General features: G+C 42.2%; 1 protein-coding gene across 1 annotated transcript in view; it reads right to left on the minus strand.

The window, feature by feature from the left end:
* The window catches only part of LOC143805494 (relaxin receptor 1-like), a 371,702-nt gene that overhangs the window by 13,494 nt on the left and 337,677 nt on the right, over positions 1 to 20,531 (minus strand). The window contains exons 13-15 of the mRNA XM_077284937.1: positions 11,553 to 11,624; positions 4,306 to 4,377; positions 2,699 to 2,928 (exon numbers count right to left, since the gene is read on the minus strand). Of these exons, the coding sequence (XP_077141052.1) occupies positions 2,699 to 2,928; positions 4,306 to 4,377; positions 11,553 to 11,624 (374 nt within the window). The remainder of the gene's footprint in view (positions 1 to 2,698; positions 2,929 to 4,305; positions 4,378 to 11,552; positions 11,625 to 20,531) is intronic.

The raw sequence follows: 20,531 nt of genomic DNA on the forward strand, positions 1-20,531 counted from the left end.
TAAATATAATCCACCTGTGTGTAATCAAGTCTCCGTATAAATGCACCTGCTCTGTGATAGTCTCAGGATCCTGTTTGAAGCACAGAGAGCATCATGAAGACCAAGGAACACAACAGGCAGGTCCGTGATACTGTTGTGGAGAAGTTTAAAGCCGGATTTGGATGCAAAATGATTTCCAAAACTTTAAACATCCCAAGGAGCTCTGTGCAAGCGATCATATTGAAATGGAAGGAGTATCATACCACTGCAAATCTACCAAGACCCGGCCGTCCCTCTAAACTTTCATATCAAACAAGGAGAAGACCGATCAGAGATGCAGCCAAGAGGCCCATGAACACTCTGGATGAACTGCAGAGATCTACAGCTGAGGTGGGACAGTCTGTCCATAGGACAACAATCAGTTGTACACTGCACAAATCTGGCCTTTATCGAAGAGTGGCAAGAAGAAAGCCATTTCTCAAAGATATCTATAAAAAGTGTCGCTTAAAGTTTGCAACAAGCCATCTGGGAGACACATCAAACATGTGGAAGAAGGTGCTCTGGTCAGATGAAACCAAAATCAAACTTTTTGGCAACAATGCCAAACGATATGTTTGGCATAAAGACAACACAGCTCTTCACCCTGAACACACCATCCCCACTGTCAAACATGGTGGTGGCAGCATCATAGTTTGGGCCTGCTTTTCTTCAGCAGGGACAGGGAAGATGGTTAAAATTGATGGGTAAGATGGATGAAGCCAAATACAGGACCATTCTTGAAGAAAACCTGTTGGAGTCTGCAAAAGACCTGAGACTGGGACGGAGATTTGTCTTCCAACAAGACAATGATCCCAAACATAAAGCAAAATCTACAATGGAATGGTTTACAAATAAACGTATCCAGGTTTTAGAATGGCCAAGTCAAAGTCCAGACCTCAATCCAATCAAGAATCTGTGGAAAGAGCTGAAAACTGCTGTTCACAAACGATCTCCATCACACCTCCCTGAGCTCGAGTTGTTTGCCAAGGAAGAATGGGAAAGAATTTCAGTCTCTCGTTGTTTTTAAAAACTGATAGAGACATACCCCAAGTGACTTGCAGCCATAATCGCAGCAAAAGGTGGTGCAACAAGGTATTAAGTTAAAGGGACCGAATAATATTGCACGCCCCACTTTTCAGTTTTTGAATTTCCACAAAAATTTAAAATAACCAATAAATTTCATTCAACTTCACAATTGTGTTCCTCTTGTTGTTTATTCATCACCAAAAATTTACATTTGATATCTTTATGTTTGAAGCATGATATGTGGGAAAAGGTTGAAAAGTTCCAGGGAGCCGAATACTTTCGCAAGGCACTGTATCTATACTGTATGTATACATACTGTATCTCTATCTATCTATCTATCTATCTATCTATCTATCTATCTATCTATCTATCTATCTATCTATCTATCTATCTGAAAATCCAGCTGTAGAAACATGCAACACAGACATGTTAGAATGTTAGAACTTGGTAGATATTTCAAGCAGATTTTTTTCGCTAAATCTCATGGATTTTTACAGTAAGTATACCATCCTCATCAGGTCTAAGAGACTTATTTAGCAATGTATACAGTCTATATTGGGAAATCTGGTGACAGATCCTCCTTAACTCATTATTCATGTGTGTACTGTTGTAAGGGGTTACAAAGAATGGTACATGCCCCTATCCCTTTAATCATGTCCTGGTTTTTGATGTAGTGAGAGTGTGAACACCTAATGTAAATGTGATTTCAATCTGCTATGTATACAGTGTTTTCCAACTGTTTACTGCTATATAAATGTTATATAATACTGTGTATAGTATAGTTTTTCCATAGTTTTATAGGGACAATGTAGTTCCTTAGTTGGGCCACTAGATGGGTGCATGACATCTTAGTATAATAAATAGTTGATTATAGGAGGAGTTAACTGGGGTAAGGCAGGAACAGTTTCCTGGTTAGAGGCAGAGGGGCTAGAGAGCCCGAACAGCTTGGGAGGGCCTTAGAGCCCGAGCTACTCAGTAGCTCCGTAATGTTCAAAGCTAGGAACCCAGCCATCCAGAGCCCAGTGTTCCAGAAGTACAGCCTTAGCAGCAGTGTGACAGCAGTAGTTGAACAGAGGCTACAGCGGAGGTCACAACAGTACCGTGATGCAGGTGGCTCTATAATGTGGCAGCTTACTGCATGGGCAGATGCCCTCAAGTCTGGGGTGAAACGGACAAAGGAACTCCTTAGTGTAGTGAATCTAAACAGGGAGGACGCTGCAGTACCGCAAGAGACGGTAAGACCTGGTCACGTACTGAAGGCCGTAGGAAGCAGTGCAGGGAAAGTGGAAAATGTGAACTGTTTGGAACCCTATGCTGATGTTGTATCTAATAAGGATGTGTTACGAAGAGGAAAAAGTAAAGTTCTACATTTTAAGTTACAACTGGACTGTGTCTCTGTTTGTGCGCAAACGTATGGAGAAGGCCTACAGCAACTCAGAGGAGATCCTGAAGGTGCAGAGAGCAAAAAGGCAAATACACTTAGTAAAGGACAGTCTTTGTATGCGAAGGGAGACCAGGGCGCGCAAGATCCGATATTCTCAGCCATGACTACGGCCCTGGCTCTCCCTCACACTGTGATACACAGCATTTCACTTGCTGTAAGCATTAGTTTAGCATGATGTTGTGATTCTTATGGATGTTGATGGGAACTCACAGCAGAGAGACTTGATGGACATGGCATGCTGGCAGTTTTCAGTGACTATGAATGATCTCATACAGATCACAAACAGGTTTCCAAAGCAGGTGACACAGGCCATCACCCAGACAAAGACCCGGAGAAGGATATTGGCCAACATGTTCTCGAAGGAAGATATGCCGTCACTATTGGGCTTGCAGCTGCGCACATGAGGAGCATGGCTACAGTACTGGAATTTTTTAAAGTATCTGCAAAAAGAATATGATAAGATTAAAGAAGCCATGCTAAAATTGTACTATTACATTCTCTATAGTGTTTTTACAGCCTTGATGCAACCACGTGGAGAAAACAAGGCACCAGAGACATCAGTCTTCTTGTGTTCTATGGAAGCCACTCTGCAACGAGAACGACAACAATCCGTGACGTTGCAGCGTCCTGGATAGCGATCTCGTTGTGTTTGACACGCAGCAGCGATCTGGATCCCGCTGTGATATCGCTGGTCGGAGCTAGAAGTCCAGAACCTTATTTTGGCGCTGATCACCCGCTGTCCATCCCTGGATCGGCGTGTGTGACGCCGACCCAGCGATGTGTTCACTTGTAACCAGGGTAAATATCGGGTTACTAAGTGCAGGGCCGTGCTTAGTAACCCGATATTTACCCTGGTTACCATTGTAAAAGTAAAAAAAAAACCCACTACATACTCACCTTCTGATGTCTGTCACGTCCCCCGGCGTCCACAGGGTTACATGCTGCTGCTCAGAGCCTCCTGCACTGAATGTGTCAGTGCCGGCAGTAACAGCCGTGATGTCACCGCTGTGCTCTGCTTTCCGGCCGCGCTGACACATTCAGTGCAGGAAGCTCTGAGCAGCAGCGCGTAACCCTGTGTACGCCGGGGGACGTGACAGACATCAGAAAGTAAGTATGTAGTGTTTTTTTTTTCACTTTTACAATGGTAACCAGGGTAAATATCGGGTTACTAAGCGTGGCCCTGCACTTAGTAACCCGATGTTTACCCTGGTTACCCGGGTGCTGCAGGGGGACTTCGGCATCGTTGAAGACAGTTTCAACGATGCCGAAGTCGTTCCCCTGATCGTTGGTCGCTGGAGAGACCTGTCTGTGTGACAGCTCCCCAGCGACCTAAACAGCGACGCTGCAGCGATCGGCTCATTGTCTATATCGCTGCAGCGTCACTGAGTGTGACGGTACCTTAAGTCCTAGGACTGTGGATTTCACCTTATATAGGGAATCTGACAGAACAATCCACCCTCCTATCTGTTCTATGGTCATTCCTGTGCTTGACAGCTCATTGGCATGATTACGCAGTCAGTGAGCTGTCAGTCAAGCAGATTACGGTGGGCCTGAGCGGGGAACAGAGCAAGAGGCTTGGAAGTGCTTTGACACTCCTAGAGCTCTCAAGCTGCATTTGCATACTCATGAAAACAAAGGTTTTTTCATTCAGGAGATAGCAGATTACATCAGGAAATATTGGGATGACATTTTCTTTCAGAGAACAACATGGCCATATCAACAGTTGGCGTGAGGGGTGGGGATCGTGCTGACATACTCCCTTTAATAAGCCACTGATTTCCATCTTCGAACAGCAATTACGTTTTATTTCTACTTACATGTGAGACAGGTTAACCAGACTGGAAAACATGCGGTTGTGGATATTTGGAATCTCTATATCCTCCATGATTCTATGAACGAAAAATTAATCTAGATGAGATAAATACAACCGAACACATTTCATCTGATGCAAGTTTATCAAATGTTTCCCTGTTACTTTTGGCAAAGTTTTCATTGCTGCCTGGTCAGTACACTGATTTAAAAAAAAAAAATAATAATAAAAAAAAAAAAAATGTAGTATCTGCCATCTTAACTTGGGTCCGCTGCACCTTGGTTAGTGCAATTGTTGGAGGCCTCGAACAGGTAAGCATCTCTGCCTGTATACTGTTTATTTTTCTTTTGTCTAGAATAGTGGAGGTCTTTCCTCTTATGGTGTTTTTTCAGTACACTGATTAACACACCATGGAATTCTACAGCAAATTCTACCCTGAGACTTGATCATCTAAACAATAGATCTGGACTATAATGTGGTATATGTGCAAAGTGTAAGAGCACGTTCACACTGTGGCTAGTTCATAGAATAGCCACAGTGTGAGTGTGCTCTTACACAATTTTCATGTATACCAACTTATAATCCAGCTCATTTTTTTTGTTTTGCTGTAGTCTCTTGCACTTTGTACAAATAGGGTAATGGCACCTCTTTCTGAGCTAAGTATTTCATCTGTATAGCTTCCCATGCATGGGTGTCTAAGTCAGGCCCTGTCCTGCTTTGCTCTTATTCACATTAACGTTGTTTGACAAATAGTAAGGTTTTAATATTAGAGACAGGTTAGGACCATCCCAATAGGTGCATTGTGGTGCAGGTGGATAGCTTTTATGCTTTTCTAATCAAAATTGCATTAACTTAGTACCATATGTATATATGTGTGTGTATATATATGTATATATATACACAGGGTGGGCCATTTATATGGATACACCTGGGTGGGCTATTTATAAAGTTGCATAAATAATGGCCGACTTCAAAATGGCCACCATGGTCACCACTCATCTTGAAAAGTTTTCCCCCTCCCATATACTAATGTGCCACAAACAGGAAGTTGATATCCCCAACCATTCCCATTTTATTTAGGTGCATATACATGGCCCACCCAGGTGTATCCATATAAATGGCCCACCCTGTATATGTGTGTATATATACAACAGTATTGCAGTATATAGTATAAATCATGGTCGCCCATGAATATCAGCCAAAGGCTGGGTTTCAATGTAGCACTGTCATGGCAGGTATGGGGGTCTTAAGCAAATCCTCGGGTGACATGGTAACCTATTGGCACTTCATGATGTCCCTCAGTTCACTTGCTTTAAGAGCCACTGTCAGAAATTGACAGCGGAATTTAAGAGGTAAAAGGGGTGGTCCAGCACTTAAAATGTATTTTATAACTATATCATTACACCCTAGCCACTTTTGTAATTTGCTTTGTAACACAATACCCTGCACTTCCCTCTATCCAGATAATCCCTAAAAGTGTTTTTTTACTTCACTTCTTGTGAGGTTTCGTTTACTAGGAGTCTCAAATGTGACATCATAGGCGGCTGGGGCTTCACACACTCTTTGCAGCGTCCATCGCCCCTCCTGGAACAGGATGTCAGTAGGAGGCAGCGCTGCAGTTACTTACTAGTTTCTTGCATCGCTGCTCCCTCTGAAGACATCCTGGATCCTGGGTGATGACGCTGTGGGAGATATGAGTGCAGCATCGGCACTCTGCTTCAATATCTGCTTCCGCCTTAGCGTCTGTGAAACAAGACGCTATCAGAGGGTGGAGATAGAAGCAGTGAGTGACATCAGTGCCACAACCTGATGACGAATCATTTGAGGTGGTGCTAGAAGCTGTGATGCAGCGATGGTGTCACTGCTTCTATCAGAAAATATGGCAGAGATCAAAACAGACTGCGAGGGCAGCACTTACATCTCCCACAGCATCCGTCACCTAGAATCCCGGTTGATTCAGAAGGGGCAGTGATGCAAGAAACTAGTAGCTGCAGTGCAGGCTCCTGATGATATCCTGTTCCAGGAGGGGCAATAAATGCTGCGAGCTGTGAGTGCAGACTATATGTGAGCCTAATTGGTGCTTTAAATTACATTCTACTTTACTGTGCACTTTATTACTTGCTGCTGCTACTGCTCCCCATTTGTTTAGAGGCTTTACTCTGCCCTGTCTTTTTAACTATATTTTTTTATCTTTGTTATTTAATAAAGTATTTCTTTTAATTTTAATGCTGTGTTTCTTCTCACTTCTTATCTACATGGCACCTACCATAGTAGATTATGTTGTTAATAAAGCCAGAGGTTACTAAGATCTGCCTGTCTGCAGGTACACAGCAATCATCAACTGAGTGTAATCCTGTACCTCAGTTTCCTGCTGTTTGTAAATAATAATTTGCCCCATTACCTTCAACAAAAAGAATTCTGTTTTAAATTCTTACGGCTGCTTCATGACTGGAGCTCAAATGCACCAACTACTACCACCATCATCATCTTCTGCCTAGAGGCAGTTGCTGTGCAAACATTGTATTGTGGAGTTTCCGCTGTGCATATAATTTGAGAAGGAAAGACTCTTCTCCTGACAGAAACCTTGGCCACAATAAGATACATCATATAAGGCCCTGTTCACATCTCAATCAAAGACCAATTAAAAAGTCTCCGTCACAGATTCTACTGTACAGTTAAAATATTCAATCTCCATTGTAAATGAGGATTATTAGCAAAATTTGCTAACATTCTGCTGTTTGAAATAAACCAATCGAACAAGAACAATGTAACTGCCTGAACAATATAATAAGTGGTTTCTAGTAATTCAGTGTAAAATACCACTTTCACTGACTACTGCAGTCTCAAAAATATTCAACCCCTTTATGAAAATGTCTTCACTACTTAGTAGAGAACTCTTTGGCTGTTAAAACATGTTGCAAAAGTAAGACATAGGCAGAATCTAGCTTCTAGCAGCATCCCTGAGGAATCTTAACCTAGTTCACGAATATTCTTGGCTTTGTGTACAGCAATGGCTTTCTTCAAGTCCCACCAAACATTCGATATGACTTTTAAGTTAGGTAACTGTGATGGTCACTTCAGAATATTTTGGGAGTTCTTTTGAAACCAAGCCTTAGTGGACTTTGAGTTTAGCTCAGGATCATAATCCTAATGGATGTCCATTTTCCGCACAGAAGGCATGACATTTTCTCCTAGAATTATATTTGATGAAGTCCATTTTGCGCTCCAAACACTGCAGATTTCAAGTCCCACATGAATAAAAACAGCCCCAGAACATCACTGATCCACCACCATGCTTCTCTGCAGGCAGGTGTTGTTTTCAGTGTTTGCTTCACTTTCCTCCTACAAACATGCTGCTGATTGTAGGCCCAAAAAGTTCCAACTTTTTTCATCAATCCACAGAACAGAATCTCAAAACATCTGACTTTTTATATGGTATTGTGCATATTGCAGCCAACTATTTTTGAACTTTGGGTCCGTAGACATGTTTGGCTTGGAATTCTGGTAGGGAGACTTCCAGCATTTAGTATGCTACATACTGTATGAACTTAAACCCTGTTACCTGCTGACACATAATCTTGCCAGTCTTTTGCAATTACTCAAGAGGTTTGGTGGCAGCCAATGACCATGTCCTCTTTCTCCTATGTCCAAGTAGTGTAGCCAGTGTTCCATTAGCTTTGAACTTGTGAGCTCTGCTTCCACCCAGATGTTTTGTATCCTTTTGTTCCTTTTTTGTGCAAGGCCATAATCTCTTCTCTTAATTAACTCTTTGCACAACATCATTGCCTACCCAAGCATGTTAGTGAACATGAGGACATTGCCTATGAAGAATCAGCTAAGAAGAGTCCTCAGGTTTCTACTCGAAGGTGGTGTCAGGCTAGGTATCATGTTTGCCGGAGGTCATAACAGCTTAAGAGGCTCTACTAAACATGCTCATCATAAAGTGAATGATTCATTTTGAGATTACAGTAGAAATTAAACATTGCATTTTGTGTTGAATATGGAGAACACTTGTTATATTAACTGTATTTTCCCATTTGTTTTAAAGCATACAGGAGAAAGCTTGTACATTTTGCACTCCATGAGAACGCATGAAGGGTTCATGTTTATGGCTTTGCCAGAAGTATTAATCCTAACACTAAGGGCCTGATTCATTACGAGTCTGTTTCGTATGCCAGTCTTAATGATGGGTGTACTGGAATAAGATTTGTCTAATTTAATAAGAAGTATGCATTTCCATGCACATTACCAGAACTGTTATGAAAATGCCAAAAGTAGCAAAACTGTTGTAAAACTCCTAGTTGCCTATAGGTTTAGTGCCTTTCGAAGTGTTTAATCCCAGAAATCTGGAAATTGGGGCCTATGGCTTTGTTCACATGTCCGTTTATCTTTTTAGTTTGTCTCATTCAGGACAGATAAACATCTCTAGGAAACATGGTATAATTGCTTCAGGACAAAAGCAGAGTGGCCCTATTAATTCATACAGGGTTTGTCTGTTTAGATCTGTATAGGGGGTCTCCATTGTCTCCTGACAGATGGATAAGGATTGTGCAGTGTGAATTCAAACATCAGACCCTTTTGTTATCTAGAAGGTATGAGGCTGCCAGAGCCATCTACAGCAGCTTTCTCCTATCTCGCCATTGATAACACACAAATGTTTGGTTGAGGAAGAGATGACGGTCAGCTGCCATTTATCAGATAAGTATGACCAACTTTATGCCTCTCTTACAAGGTTGGCCTTCTAATGCAATTCTACACCACGTTCCAAATTATTATGAAAATGCTATTTCTCAAATTTTCCTAAATGGTTGATGTAAATGAATTAGCATAATGTTCAAATCAGCCATTAGAGAAGAAACCAAATTTTATTTGTACAAATTTCTCAATGATAGTAGTATTTTTTTCAAAAATTGGTATGCACGATAGAGATTCCAAACATTTTATAGGCGGTAAGAGACTGAAATGGTCATTTGTTGAATTTACAGCATTTAAGAGATCACATTTACTGAAATCAAAAGCTTTTTCAATAAAAAAAAAATCTTAACAGACCTAGTTACATGATAACATAGGACCCTTCTTTGATATCATTTTCACAATTCTTACATCCAATGAACTTGGATGTTTTTGGAGAGTTTCTACTTGAATTTCTGAAAAGCTGCCCAGAGCTACTGTTTTCATGTGAACTGCCTCCCAACCTCCTAGACCTTTTGTTTTCAAAGGTTTTCAATAGGGTAGGGATCAGGGAAGAACGGTGGCCACACCATGAGTGTCTCGCCTTTTATGCCCATAGCATCCAAAGACTGCATGAAGAAGATTTTGCTACGGGTGGCATGGTTCTTCTTTTTGTACCATGGAAGAAAATGGTCAGTTAGAAACTCTATATACTTTGCTGATGTCATTTTCATACCGTCAGGGACCCTAAAAGGGCTTACCAGCTCTTTCCCTATGATTCTGGCCCTAAACACTATTCCATTACCTCCTTACTGACATTGCAATCTTGTTGGAACAGGGTGGTCATCCACCAACCATCTTCTAATCCATTGAAGAGAGAAAAAAAAAGTTGAGTTCCAGCTCCTTAAAACAATTCTTTTATTGAATCCAAATATAAAATCCAAATGTCCATGGTGTATGACTCCCACCAATAAGTGCCCAGGATGACAGAGCTTTAACGGCTACGCGTTTCGATCAGAATGATCTTTATCAAAGCCTTTGATAGGGCTTTGATAAAGATCATTCTGATCGAAACGCGTAGCCGTTAAAGCTCTGTCATACTGGGCACTTATTGGTGGGAGTCATACACCATGGACATTTGGATTTTATATTTGGATTCAATAAAAGAATTGTTTTAAGGAGCTGGAACTCAACTTTTTTTTCTCTCTTCAATGAACATTACGTCTGCCTGCAGCAGAGTTCCGTGCATCTGCGGTGATTACTGGTGAGCTGGCTACCTCCCTTTTTTTGTTTCATCTTCTAATCCACCCATCTGGACTATCCAGGGTTGCACGTCACTCATCAGTAAACAAGACTGTTTTAAAATTAGTCTTCATGTATGTCTGGGCCCACTGCAACCATTTCTGCTTGTGAGCACTGTTTAGGGGTGGCCAAAAAGTAGGTTTATGCAAAAATGCTGGAAGTTTCTACATCATGATGTTAATGGGACTCTAGAGGCACCAACAGCTTCAAATATCTGTTAGTTGCTTTGTAATGATATTTTAGCAGCCGCTCTCTTAATCCGTTTAATTTGTCTGGCAGAAACCTTCTTCATTATGCTTTTATCTGCACAAACCCGTCTTACTCTGTATCAAACACAAATCTCCAGTACCATGATCACACTTACATTTTGTGACTTATCTAATGTTTTCACACTTTCTCCAAGGCATTGCACTAATTTGATCCTTTTCTTCAGAAGACAGATCCTTTTTCTTTCAAATATTGCTTGAAATTAGGTGGTCTGCTTAATAATAGGGAACATCCTTCTTAAGTAGTTTTCCTTTAATTGGGCTCACCTGGCAAACTAATTATCATAGGTGTTTGAGATTGATTTCAGTGATCCAAAGATCTGTCCATGAGTTTATTTTAAAAACAAAAAATTACTTCTTTATGACACTTAAATCCAATTTGCATAATAATTTGGAAGGCGGTGTACAATTATAAATCTGGATACTAACAAAATGGGATGTTATTGAGCAGCAAACACTGATACAATATGACATCAAGTTTCTACTCTGAATGTTGAGTTGATCTTTATACATTTGAAGCTATAATAATAATAATAATAATATACTAATGTGCATTGTTGTCATCTAATGTGTGTAACATTTTAGAAGAATTATTAGGTCCAATGATTGGAGCCACAAGTGCTGTCGCCAATAACACAACCCACAAGGTGAGTCATAAGCCATGATTGTTGAAAGTGCGACACTCTGGACGATACAGATTCAGCTTGTCTGTACGCCTTTCAATCTCATGTTACAATGACCCATATTATAGTTTCCTCTCTAGATCAGCTGAGTAAAGGCGAGGGCAGAGTTCTTCACAGTCAAGAATCAGTAATTGGACAGTGCCATTTAATACCCTATATATCCACAGTGACATTATGATAAAATTGTGGCATTACTGATACTGTCAGTGACTTTTCCAGGTAGTATTAGGTGTCCTTGGAGATGAGGATTTGCTCTGAACATCATATACAATATCTGGGTTTATTCTACTCATATGGATCACAACAATGTCATACAAGGTCATGGTACTTACAGAGACTGAAGATTGGTCAAAAGATCAAACTGATTGTGGGGGATGTGGCTCAGAGGGTTGAAGGAAATATTCCTATAAAATAGAAACATGATAAAAGTAAGTACCCGCTAGTCACAGCTAGTCTGGGCAGCTGGGAGTTTCACAACAGCTGGAGCATATCTATTAGATATATTATACATATACCATATATTTATGTGTATGTTTTGTATTTTATTTTAATTGGCTTACAACCTAGGTTCTCACCCGGAAGTGCACACATGAAGGTGGGTGTAACATGTTGATGTATCCAGGACAGTGTATGGTTATGTTTGAGTAAACGTGTGCACAGCTGTGTCGTGGTGCCAAGGTAGGTTCCCAAACCATAGTAATATACAAAGAAAAGAACCTGGCACTCAACTTAGTAATAATGTTCAAGTGATTTATTCAGTGGTATGATAAGGTATGGCAAAACGTTTCGGTCACATAAGAGGACCTTCATCAGTTGCCGTAGGTGATAAATCTGAGATAATTTCAATCTAGGCAAAAAGCTTACACGGATGCAGCCTGGAAGGTGATGCTGCAGACGCGGGTCCACCGGTGTATGTTTATAGCCACAGGAGTGCTTTGATATAATTAATATAAAGAAATACTCCAGCTAATTGTTTTTTTCTTGTATAGTCTAGCAGAGACCATTATTGATGAAAGTAGAGGTTTTTGTGCAAGCCTTGTGTACACCTGTTTTAGTTATTGTGCCATGTCTGGGTTGTCAGTCATCTTAATGTCTTCTTCCCTCTGATATGGTTCCACTAATCATAGACTACTTTTCCCATGATGCCAGTCTAATAATGCTCAGATCTGTGACACTAGAGGCGTTATTGATTTTATTTACTTAAAGTATACAGCGCCATTAATTCCGCTGCGGTTTACAGACACTATCATCACTGTCCCCATTTGGGTTCACAATCTAAATTCCCTATCAATATGTAAACGGGAGTACCTAGGAAAAAGCCACGCCAAAAAGGGGAATCCATTTCATACTCTCAGGACAGAAATGTCACCCCCTTCCTATAATTTCTTGCTCAGGTGCCATGTTGTGGCATTAGTTATAGTCATGAAGTGGCTGACAGCCACAGTGGTAAGCGTTCTCCGTAAATAGAAAAAAAAATAACAAAAGGAAATATCATTATAAATAAATTCTTAAATACATTTAATTAACAAATCACAATCATTTTGTCTAGAGAGGTAATCGCTATAGAATTAAAATGGCCATCATCTTGTTGCATAGACAGAGACCTGTCCTAGAATGTTAGAACCCGACCTCTGAGCATGTGCAGAAGGGAACTGACGCTGTGACCTGGAGATACTTATGTTGTTATTCAGTACCTCTGCACCTGTGGTGCCTCCAGTAGTATCAGTGCAGCACATCATCCTACATATGAAGGAGGGCGGAGACTCTACTGCACATGCTCACAGGCCCCTGTCCTAACATTCTGGGACAGGTTTCTCGCTGTGAAATAATGTGGAAGCCATTTTAATTCTATTGCGATAACCTCCCTATACAAAACAATTGTGATTTGCTAATTAAATCTATTTAGGAATTTATTTATAAATTACATTTCCTTTTCATTTCTCCTATTCCTGGAGAACCCCTTTAAGGAATCTCCTCATCAAAAGGGTCTGACACATTCCCCTGAACACTTTTTACCAACACAGTCCACATTCCCAACAGAAAACAGGATTATACAATTCTAGATGTGTTCTCATGTATATCCTTTAATGTGGTGTACACGATACAGTGTATCAGGTGCTCCCTGAAAATACCTTTATAGGGGAAACTAAACAAAACGAGGATGAATCTACAGACACACAAGGAATAAGCTGGACACGCCTGTGGGAAAACATTTCCCTGGACCGGGACTCAATATGAAAGATTTAAAGTCTTAATACTGAAAGGTAATTTTGAGAAAAATAGAAAGAAAGAAAAATTTTGAAATGTAGTCTAATAAGAATTTTCAAGTCTTTGACCATAGGACTCCCCCCAGACGGACTAAGGATCACTGAACCCTTAAGTAGAGAGAGAGGACCCCACTCACCAGGAGAGCTTACAAACTAATGAAGAGAGAGAGAGCAATAGCACCCTGTTGCCTATGAGAGCTTACAAACTACTAAGATAGAACCCCACAATCTACTGAAGACAGAGAGAACCCTGCTGATCATTTTTGCTTACATGCTACAAATAGAGAGAGAACCCCGCTGATCATAAGAGCGTACACACTAGGTATCACTTCTAAAATACTTCTTTCTGTTTTGTGCATAAAAGTATTCACATGCATTTCTCCTATAATCCCTTTTTGTGAATGAGGAATACTGTATTTTTTGGATTATAAGACGCACTTTATTCCCCTCCAAATTTGGTAAGAAAATAGGGGTCAATAATCTTATAATCCAAGCTGAGCTTCCCGGGTGCTGGCAGCGGTGGTGTGGGGTCACAGAAGGTTGGGTCGCTGCTTCAGGAGGCCAGCGGCGAAAGCAGGAAAGGGGCGAGGCAGCGGTGCCTGCGATCTCAGAAGGTGTTGGCGCCGGTGAGCGGAGCCCATTTTCCTAATAGTATCCTTGTCGTGGGCTTCAGGAAAATTACCACCAGAGGTGGTGCATGCACAGATTGAGATCTCTGTAAAACAAGCTCCTGCCGCCGCCGGCCTCTTGAAGCAGCGACCCTGCCTCCTGTGACCCCGCTCCACAGCAGCCACCTCCCAGGCAAGGTGCCATTAATAGAAAATATAAGACACACCACCATTTTACGTCAAATATTTTTTTTTTCGTATTTTGCACACAAAAATTTTGAGTGCGTCTTATGGTTTGGTGTATATAATCTGCAAAATATGGTAATTGCTTTTTAAAAAATAAGAAAAAAATTCCCATAAATCCAGACACCTGTTTTACTAATCTAATTTGATAACCGTACATGTCACATCTATACTGCAGCCTGCTGCCACATTTTGCTTTCTATAGAATTTCTTGTTATGTTCTCTTTGACAAGGGTTGAATAATTGGGGTTGAAAAGACTGTCGAAAGTTAATTATATTGTTGTACAAAATACTTAATAAAAGAAAAAGTGGCAATGACAATGGACAGAGTAGTATAAGTTAATGAAAAAACCCATACCACAGCTAAAAATGCAGGAACACTAGCAGCAGAATGAGAACCACCACAGGCACCAGCAGTAGTAATGCTAATCATGAACCTACTTTTGCCTCCTGCAAGTACATTAGTGAGGAGAAAAAAGAGGGTATTATGGAATATGGTTAGTTGAAAAAGCATTCATACCACGTGAATTTTTTCCACATTTCTTTACACCCACAAAGTTACTAAATGTTTTTTATTTGGATTGTGTGTGATATATCAACACAAGGATAGTTCTGCATTTAGCTCCATCCATCTTCTCATCAACTGTGACCAGCTTCCCAGTCCTTGCTGAAGAAAATCATCCCCACAGTATGATACTACGACCACGTTGTTTGACGTTGGGCATGGTGTTTTCAGAGTGATGTGCTACAGTATGTTGATGTGCAACACCCGCTAGGGCCATGGGGTACTCGGAACCGGGTTGTATGGCTTTTAAAGGGGCGGTTACAGCAGCAGTGACCCGGTCCGTGGCCCTGGGTGCGCAATTAAAGGGGATGAGTGATGGAAAGGAATAAAGTTTATATAAAAAAAGGGGATTATTCATGACGCCACCTGTGGTACTCAGCCAGGAATGGCCAACGTTGCTTAAAGGGAATCTGTCACCTCATTTTGGCCCTTTAAACTGCAGCCACCAAAATCAGGGGCTTATCTACAGCATTCTGTAATGCCACGACAGGAAGCAAGGAAGAGGATGACATCGCATGAAGATGGAAGGCGCCGGACCCGGTTGTGATGCCCATCGGACCAGACCGCACCAGACCGCCCCCAGGTGAGTATAATCTAACTTGTTTTTCTTATCTTTCAGGTTACATCCGGGGTTTATCTACAGCATTACTCCTTTAAAGGGAGACCGCTGGGGCCGATGTTGATGCAGCTGGGATGGTTCTGCTCCCCTCAGGACAAGCGGGGGCCCCAGGGCTACCAGGACAGTCTATGAGGTGTTGTGGATGTTGAAGTGCCGGAATGATTGGAGGACACAGTGACTGTAGTTTCTTTACCTTTAATTGCAGATGCAGTCCAGGGCACTGGTGACTGGTGAACTTGGAGGTCCGGGCAGCCTGGAAGCATTTCAAGATCCAACTAGCCAAATGGATTTGGAGGCCTTCCCTCTGTGCTGCTCCCTAGGTCCTTGATGCCTTATGCTCTATTCAAGTCCCTCTCTGAGTCTGTCCCTTAAGTGGAACACTACCCGCATGGCAGGCAGCTCAAGCCTTTTACAGGTGTCACTCTCTCGTGTTGACTCTGGACTCTAGTTTGCTGCTGTGCCTTCAGATGTCAGTTGTGGCCAGGAGACCTGCAATCTCCTGTCCTCCGGATTCAGTTGCTGGGCATGCAGTCCCCACACAACCACGGACTCCGGTGTCCAGTCCTTTAGCACTCAGTCCTGGGGTGAGCTCAGTTGCAGCTCCACTCCCAGGCTCTCCTCACTTCTTGTCTCCTCTTCCTTCACTGTCTCTCACTGCACTAACTAACCCTGCCTCCTGACCAGAACTTATAGGGCAGCTCCCCTGAAACTGGGTTTAGAGCTCCCCCTTCTGGTCTGGAGTCAAGAAAGTGTTGCATGCTAGTGTTACCTGCCAAGGGGATCCCTTTCTGCTTCCAGGTATGACATCACCCCCTGTGAGGGAGGCAATGCCACTGTGGCAACCGGACCCCTGGGGTGCCACATATGCATTTAGCCCTAAGGGTTCTACTTTGGTCTCATCTGACCAGAGCACCTTCTTCCCCATGCAAGCTGTGTTCCCTACATGGCATTTTTCAAATTGCAAACGGGACTTCTTATGGCTTGTTTTCGTAAATGACTTTCTTCTTGCCATTCTTGTTCGGTGAGATGTTTAGAGCTTGCGCTATTTTTTTTTATTATAACTAGTGTTGAGCGATACCTTCCGATACTCAAAGGTATCGGTATCGGATGGGATCGGCCGATATCCAAAAAATATCGGATATCGCCGATACCGATACCCGATACCAATGCAAGTCAATGGGACACAAGTATCGGAAGGTATCCTGGATGGTTCCCAGGGTCTGAAGGAGAGGAAACTCTCCTTCAGGCCCTGGGACCTGGGATTCATATTCATGTATAAAATAAAGAATAAAAATAAAAAATATTGATATACTCACCCCTCCGGCGGCCCCGGCTCTCACCGGTCCAAGCGTCTGCCTCCGTTCATAAGAATGCAGGGAGTGAAGGACCTTCGATGACGTCGCAGCTTGTGATTGGTCACGTGAGCGGTCACGTGACCGCTCACGCGACCAATCACAAGCCGCGACGTCATCGAAGATCCTTCACTCGCTCATTCTTAGGAACGGAGGCAGACGCTTGGACCGGTGAGAGCCGGGGCCGCCGGAGGGGTGAGTATATCCCTATTTTTTATTTTTATTATTTATTTTTTACATGAATATGGATCCCAGGGCCTGAAGGAGAGTCTCCTCTCCTCCAGACTCTGGGAACCATACATTGGGAACTTCCGATTCCGATTTCCGATATCACAAAAATATCGGAACTCGGTATCGGAATTCCGATACAGCAAATATCGGCCGATACCCGATACTTGCAGTATCGGAATGCTCAACACTAATTATAACCTAACCCTTCTTTACTCTTCTCTACAACTTTATCCCTGACCTGTCTGGTGTGTTTATTTGTTTTCATGATGCTGTTTGATGCGTAATGTTTTCAAACAATCCTCAGAGGCCTTCACAGAATAGTTGCAGTCAAAATGAGAATATATTACACACAAGTGGACTCCATTTACTAATTATTTGACTTTTGGTATGAAAACATTTTCAAGGCACTGTATATGACACATCACTCATTTCAGTCAGATCAGGATGATGTTAACTCTACTAGCCACTCTGTCAGGTTGTTTTAGTGTTCAGCACAGAACGGTCTTTTTGATCACAAATGACTAATGACTCTTATTGAACGGGCTACTGGATACTACTGGGTTATCATCCATTTTTAAGTTTGAGGGAGGTCACTTTGTCAATAATAATGCTGTGTTTGTGTTAAAAAAAAGTTTTACAGTCCTAGGACACCTCAAACTTTGCAATACTGTGATTTGTGGCAGATCGATTGACTGCAAATAGAATATTTGGCAAACTTGGTAAATTCGAATTTCAAAACATATGTCCATATCTAGTACTGCACTTTGAATGCATGTACTGAAAAACAGCAGATACTTAGAATTACATCAGTATATGGAAAATTTCCAGAAACCCATCCAAGAGGAAAAAAATATTAAAAACAACAAAATTTATTAGATCATCTTTAAAAATATGATAGAAAAAGATGGGAGTGCTAGAGGGAATTATCCGGGGATATCACCCTTTCCTTTTTTTTGCATGTGCACTGCCTGGAGACTATGTCTGCTAATCCACTATACAGAGGGTGAGATGAAATATTTTTTCTCTTTTGTTGGGTTGAGAATTGCATCCAGTATGCAAGACAGGAGAAGTACTACTGCATAGTGTCCATATATACAGCATAAGGGCAGATAGTATACAGGACAGGAGAAGTGCTACTGCATAGTGTCCATATATACAGCATAAGAGCAGATAGTATACAGGACAAGAGAAGTGCTGCTGTGCAGTGTCCATATATACAGCATAAGAGCAGATAGTATACAGGACAGGAGAAGTGCTACTGCATAGTGTCCATATATACAGCGTAAGAGCAGATAGTATACAGGACAGGAGAAGTGCTGCTGTGCAGTGACCATATATACAGCATAAGAGCAGATAGTATACAGGACAGGAGAAGTGCTGCTGTGCAGTGTCCATATATACAGCATAAGAGCAGATAGTATACAGGACAGGAGAAGTGCTACTGCATAGTGTCCATATATACAGCATAAGGGCAGATAGTATACAGGACAGGAGAAGTGCTACTGCATAGTGTCCATATATACAGCATAAGAGCAGATAGTATACAGGACAAGAGAAGTGCTGCTGTGCAGTGTCCATATATACAGCATAAGAGCAGATAGTATACAGGACAGGAGAAGTGCTACTGCATAGTGTCCATATATACAGCGTAAGAGCAGATAGTATACAGGACAGGAGAAGTGCTGCTGTGCAGTGACCATATATACAGCATAAGAGCAGATAGTATACAGGACAAGAGAAGTGCTGCTGTGCAGTGTCCATATATACAGCATAAGAGCAGATAGTATACAGGACAGGAGAAGTGCTACTGCATAGTGTCCATATATACAGCATAAGAGCAGATAGTATACAGGACAGGAGAAGTGCTACTGCATAGTGTCCATATATACAGCATAAGAGCAGATAGTATACAGGACAAGAGAAGTGCTGCTGTGCAGTGTCCATATATACAGCATAAGAGCAGATAGTATACAGGACAGGAGAAGTGCTACTACATACGGTCCATATATACACCGTAAGAGCAGATAGTATACAGGACAGGAGAAGGGCTACTCTGCAGTGAATATGTGCACAGATACTGAGAATTACACACCTCAACACTATACTATTATATGCACAGCTGCACACTATATACTACAACCTCAATTCGAAAAAGTTGGGGCGCTGTGTAAAATTTAAGGAAAACAAGAATGCATTTATTTGGAAATCTCACTATAGATATACACTGCTCAAAAAAAATAAAGGGAACACTTAAACAACAGAATATAACTCCAAGTAACTCGAACTTCTGTGAAATCAAACTGTCCACTTAGGAAGCAACACTGACAATCAATTTCACATGCTGTTGTGCAAATAGAATAGACAACAGATGGAAATGATTGGCAATTATCAAGACACTCAATAAAGGAGTGGTTCTCCAGGTGGGGACCACAGACCACATCTCAGTACCAATGCTTTCTCGCTGATGTTTTGGTCACTATTGAATGTTGGTTGTGCTTTCACACTCGTGGTAGCATGAAACGGATGCTACAACCCACACAAGTGGCTCAAGTAGTGCAGCTCATCCAGGATGGCACATCAATGCGAGCTGTGGCAAGAAGGTTTGCTGTGTCTGTCAGCGCAGTGTCCAGAGGCTGGAGGCGCTACCAGGAGACAGGCCAGTACACCAGGAGACATGGAGGGGGCCGTAAGAGGGCAGAAACCCAGCAGCAGGACCGCTATCTCAGCCTTTATGCAAGGAGAAACAGGAGGAGCACTGCCAGAGCCCTGCAAGATGACCTCCCTCAGGCCACAAATGTGCATGTGTCTGCACAAATGGTTAGAAACTGACTCCATGAGGATGGTCTGAGTGCTGATATCCACAGATGGGGTTGTGCTCACAGCCCATCACCATGCAGGAAGCTTGGCATTTGCTACAGAACACCCGGATTGTCAAATTCGCCACTGGTGCACTGTGCTCTTCACAGATGAAAGCAGGTTCACACTGAGCACATGTGACAGACGTGAAAGAGTCTGGAGACGCTGTGGAGGGCGAACTGCTGCCTGCAACATCCTTCATGACCAGTTTGGCAGTGGGTTAGTAATGGTGTATGGTGGCATTTCTTTGGAGGGCTGCACAGCCCTCCATGTGCTTGCCAGAGGTAGCCTGGCTGCCATTAGGTACCGAGATGAGATCCTCAGACCCCTTGTGAGACCATATGCTTGTACGATTGGCCCTGGGTTCCTCCTAATGCAGGACAATGACAGACCTCATGTGGCTGGAGTGTGTCAGCAGTTCCTGCAAGATGAAGGCATTGAAACTATGGACTGGCCTGCCCGTTCCCTGTTGTGAATTCTGCTTCTGGGCTCCCTCCGGTGGTAGTAGGTGGTAATGCAGTTGTCCCTGGGTTGCAGTCCTGGTCAGGTGTGTCTGCTGATTGCAGTTCT

Source organism: Ranitomeya variabilis, chromosome 2, assembly GCF_051348905.1.
Source record: "Ranitomeya variabilis isolate aRanVar5 chromosome 2, aRanVar5.hap1, whole genome shotgun sequence".
NCBI lineage: Eukaryota > Metazoa > Chordata > Amphibia > Anura > Dendrobatidae > Ranitomeya > Ranitomeya variabilis.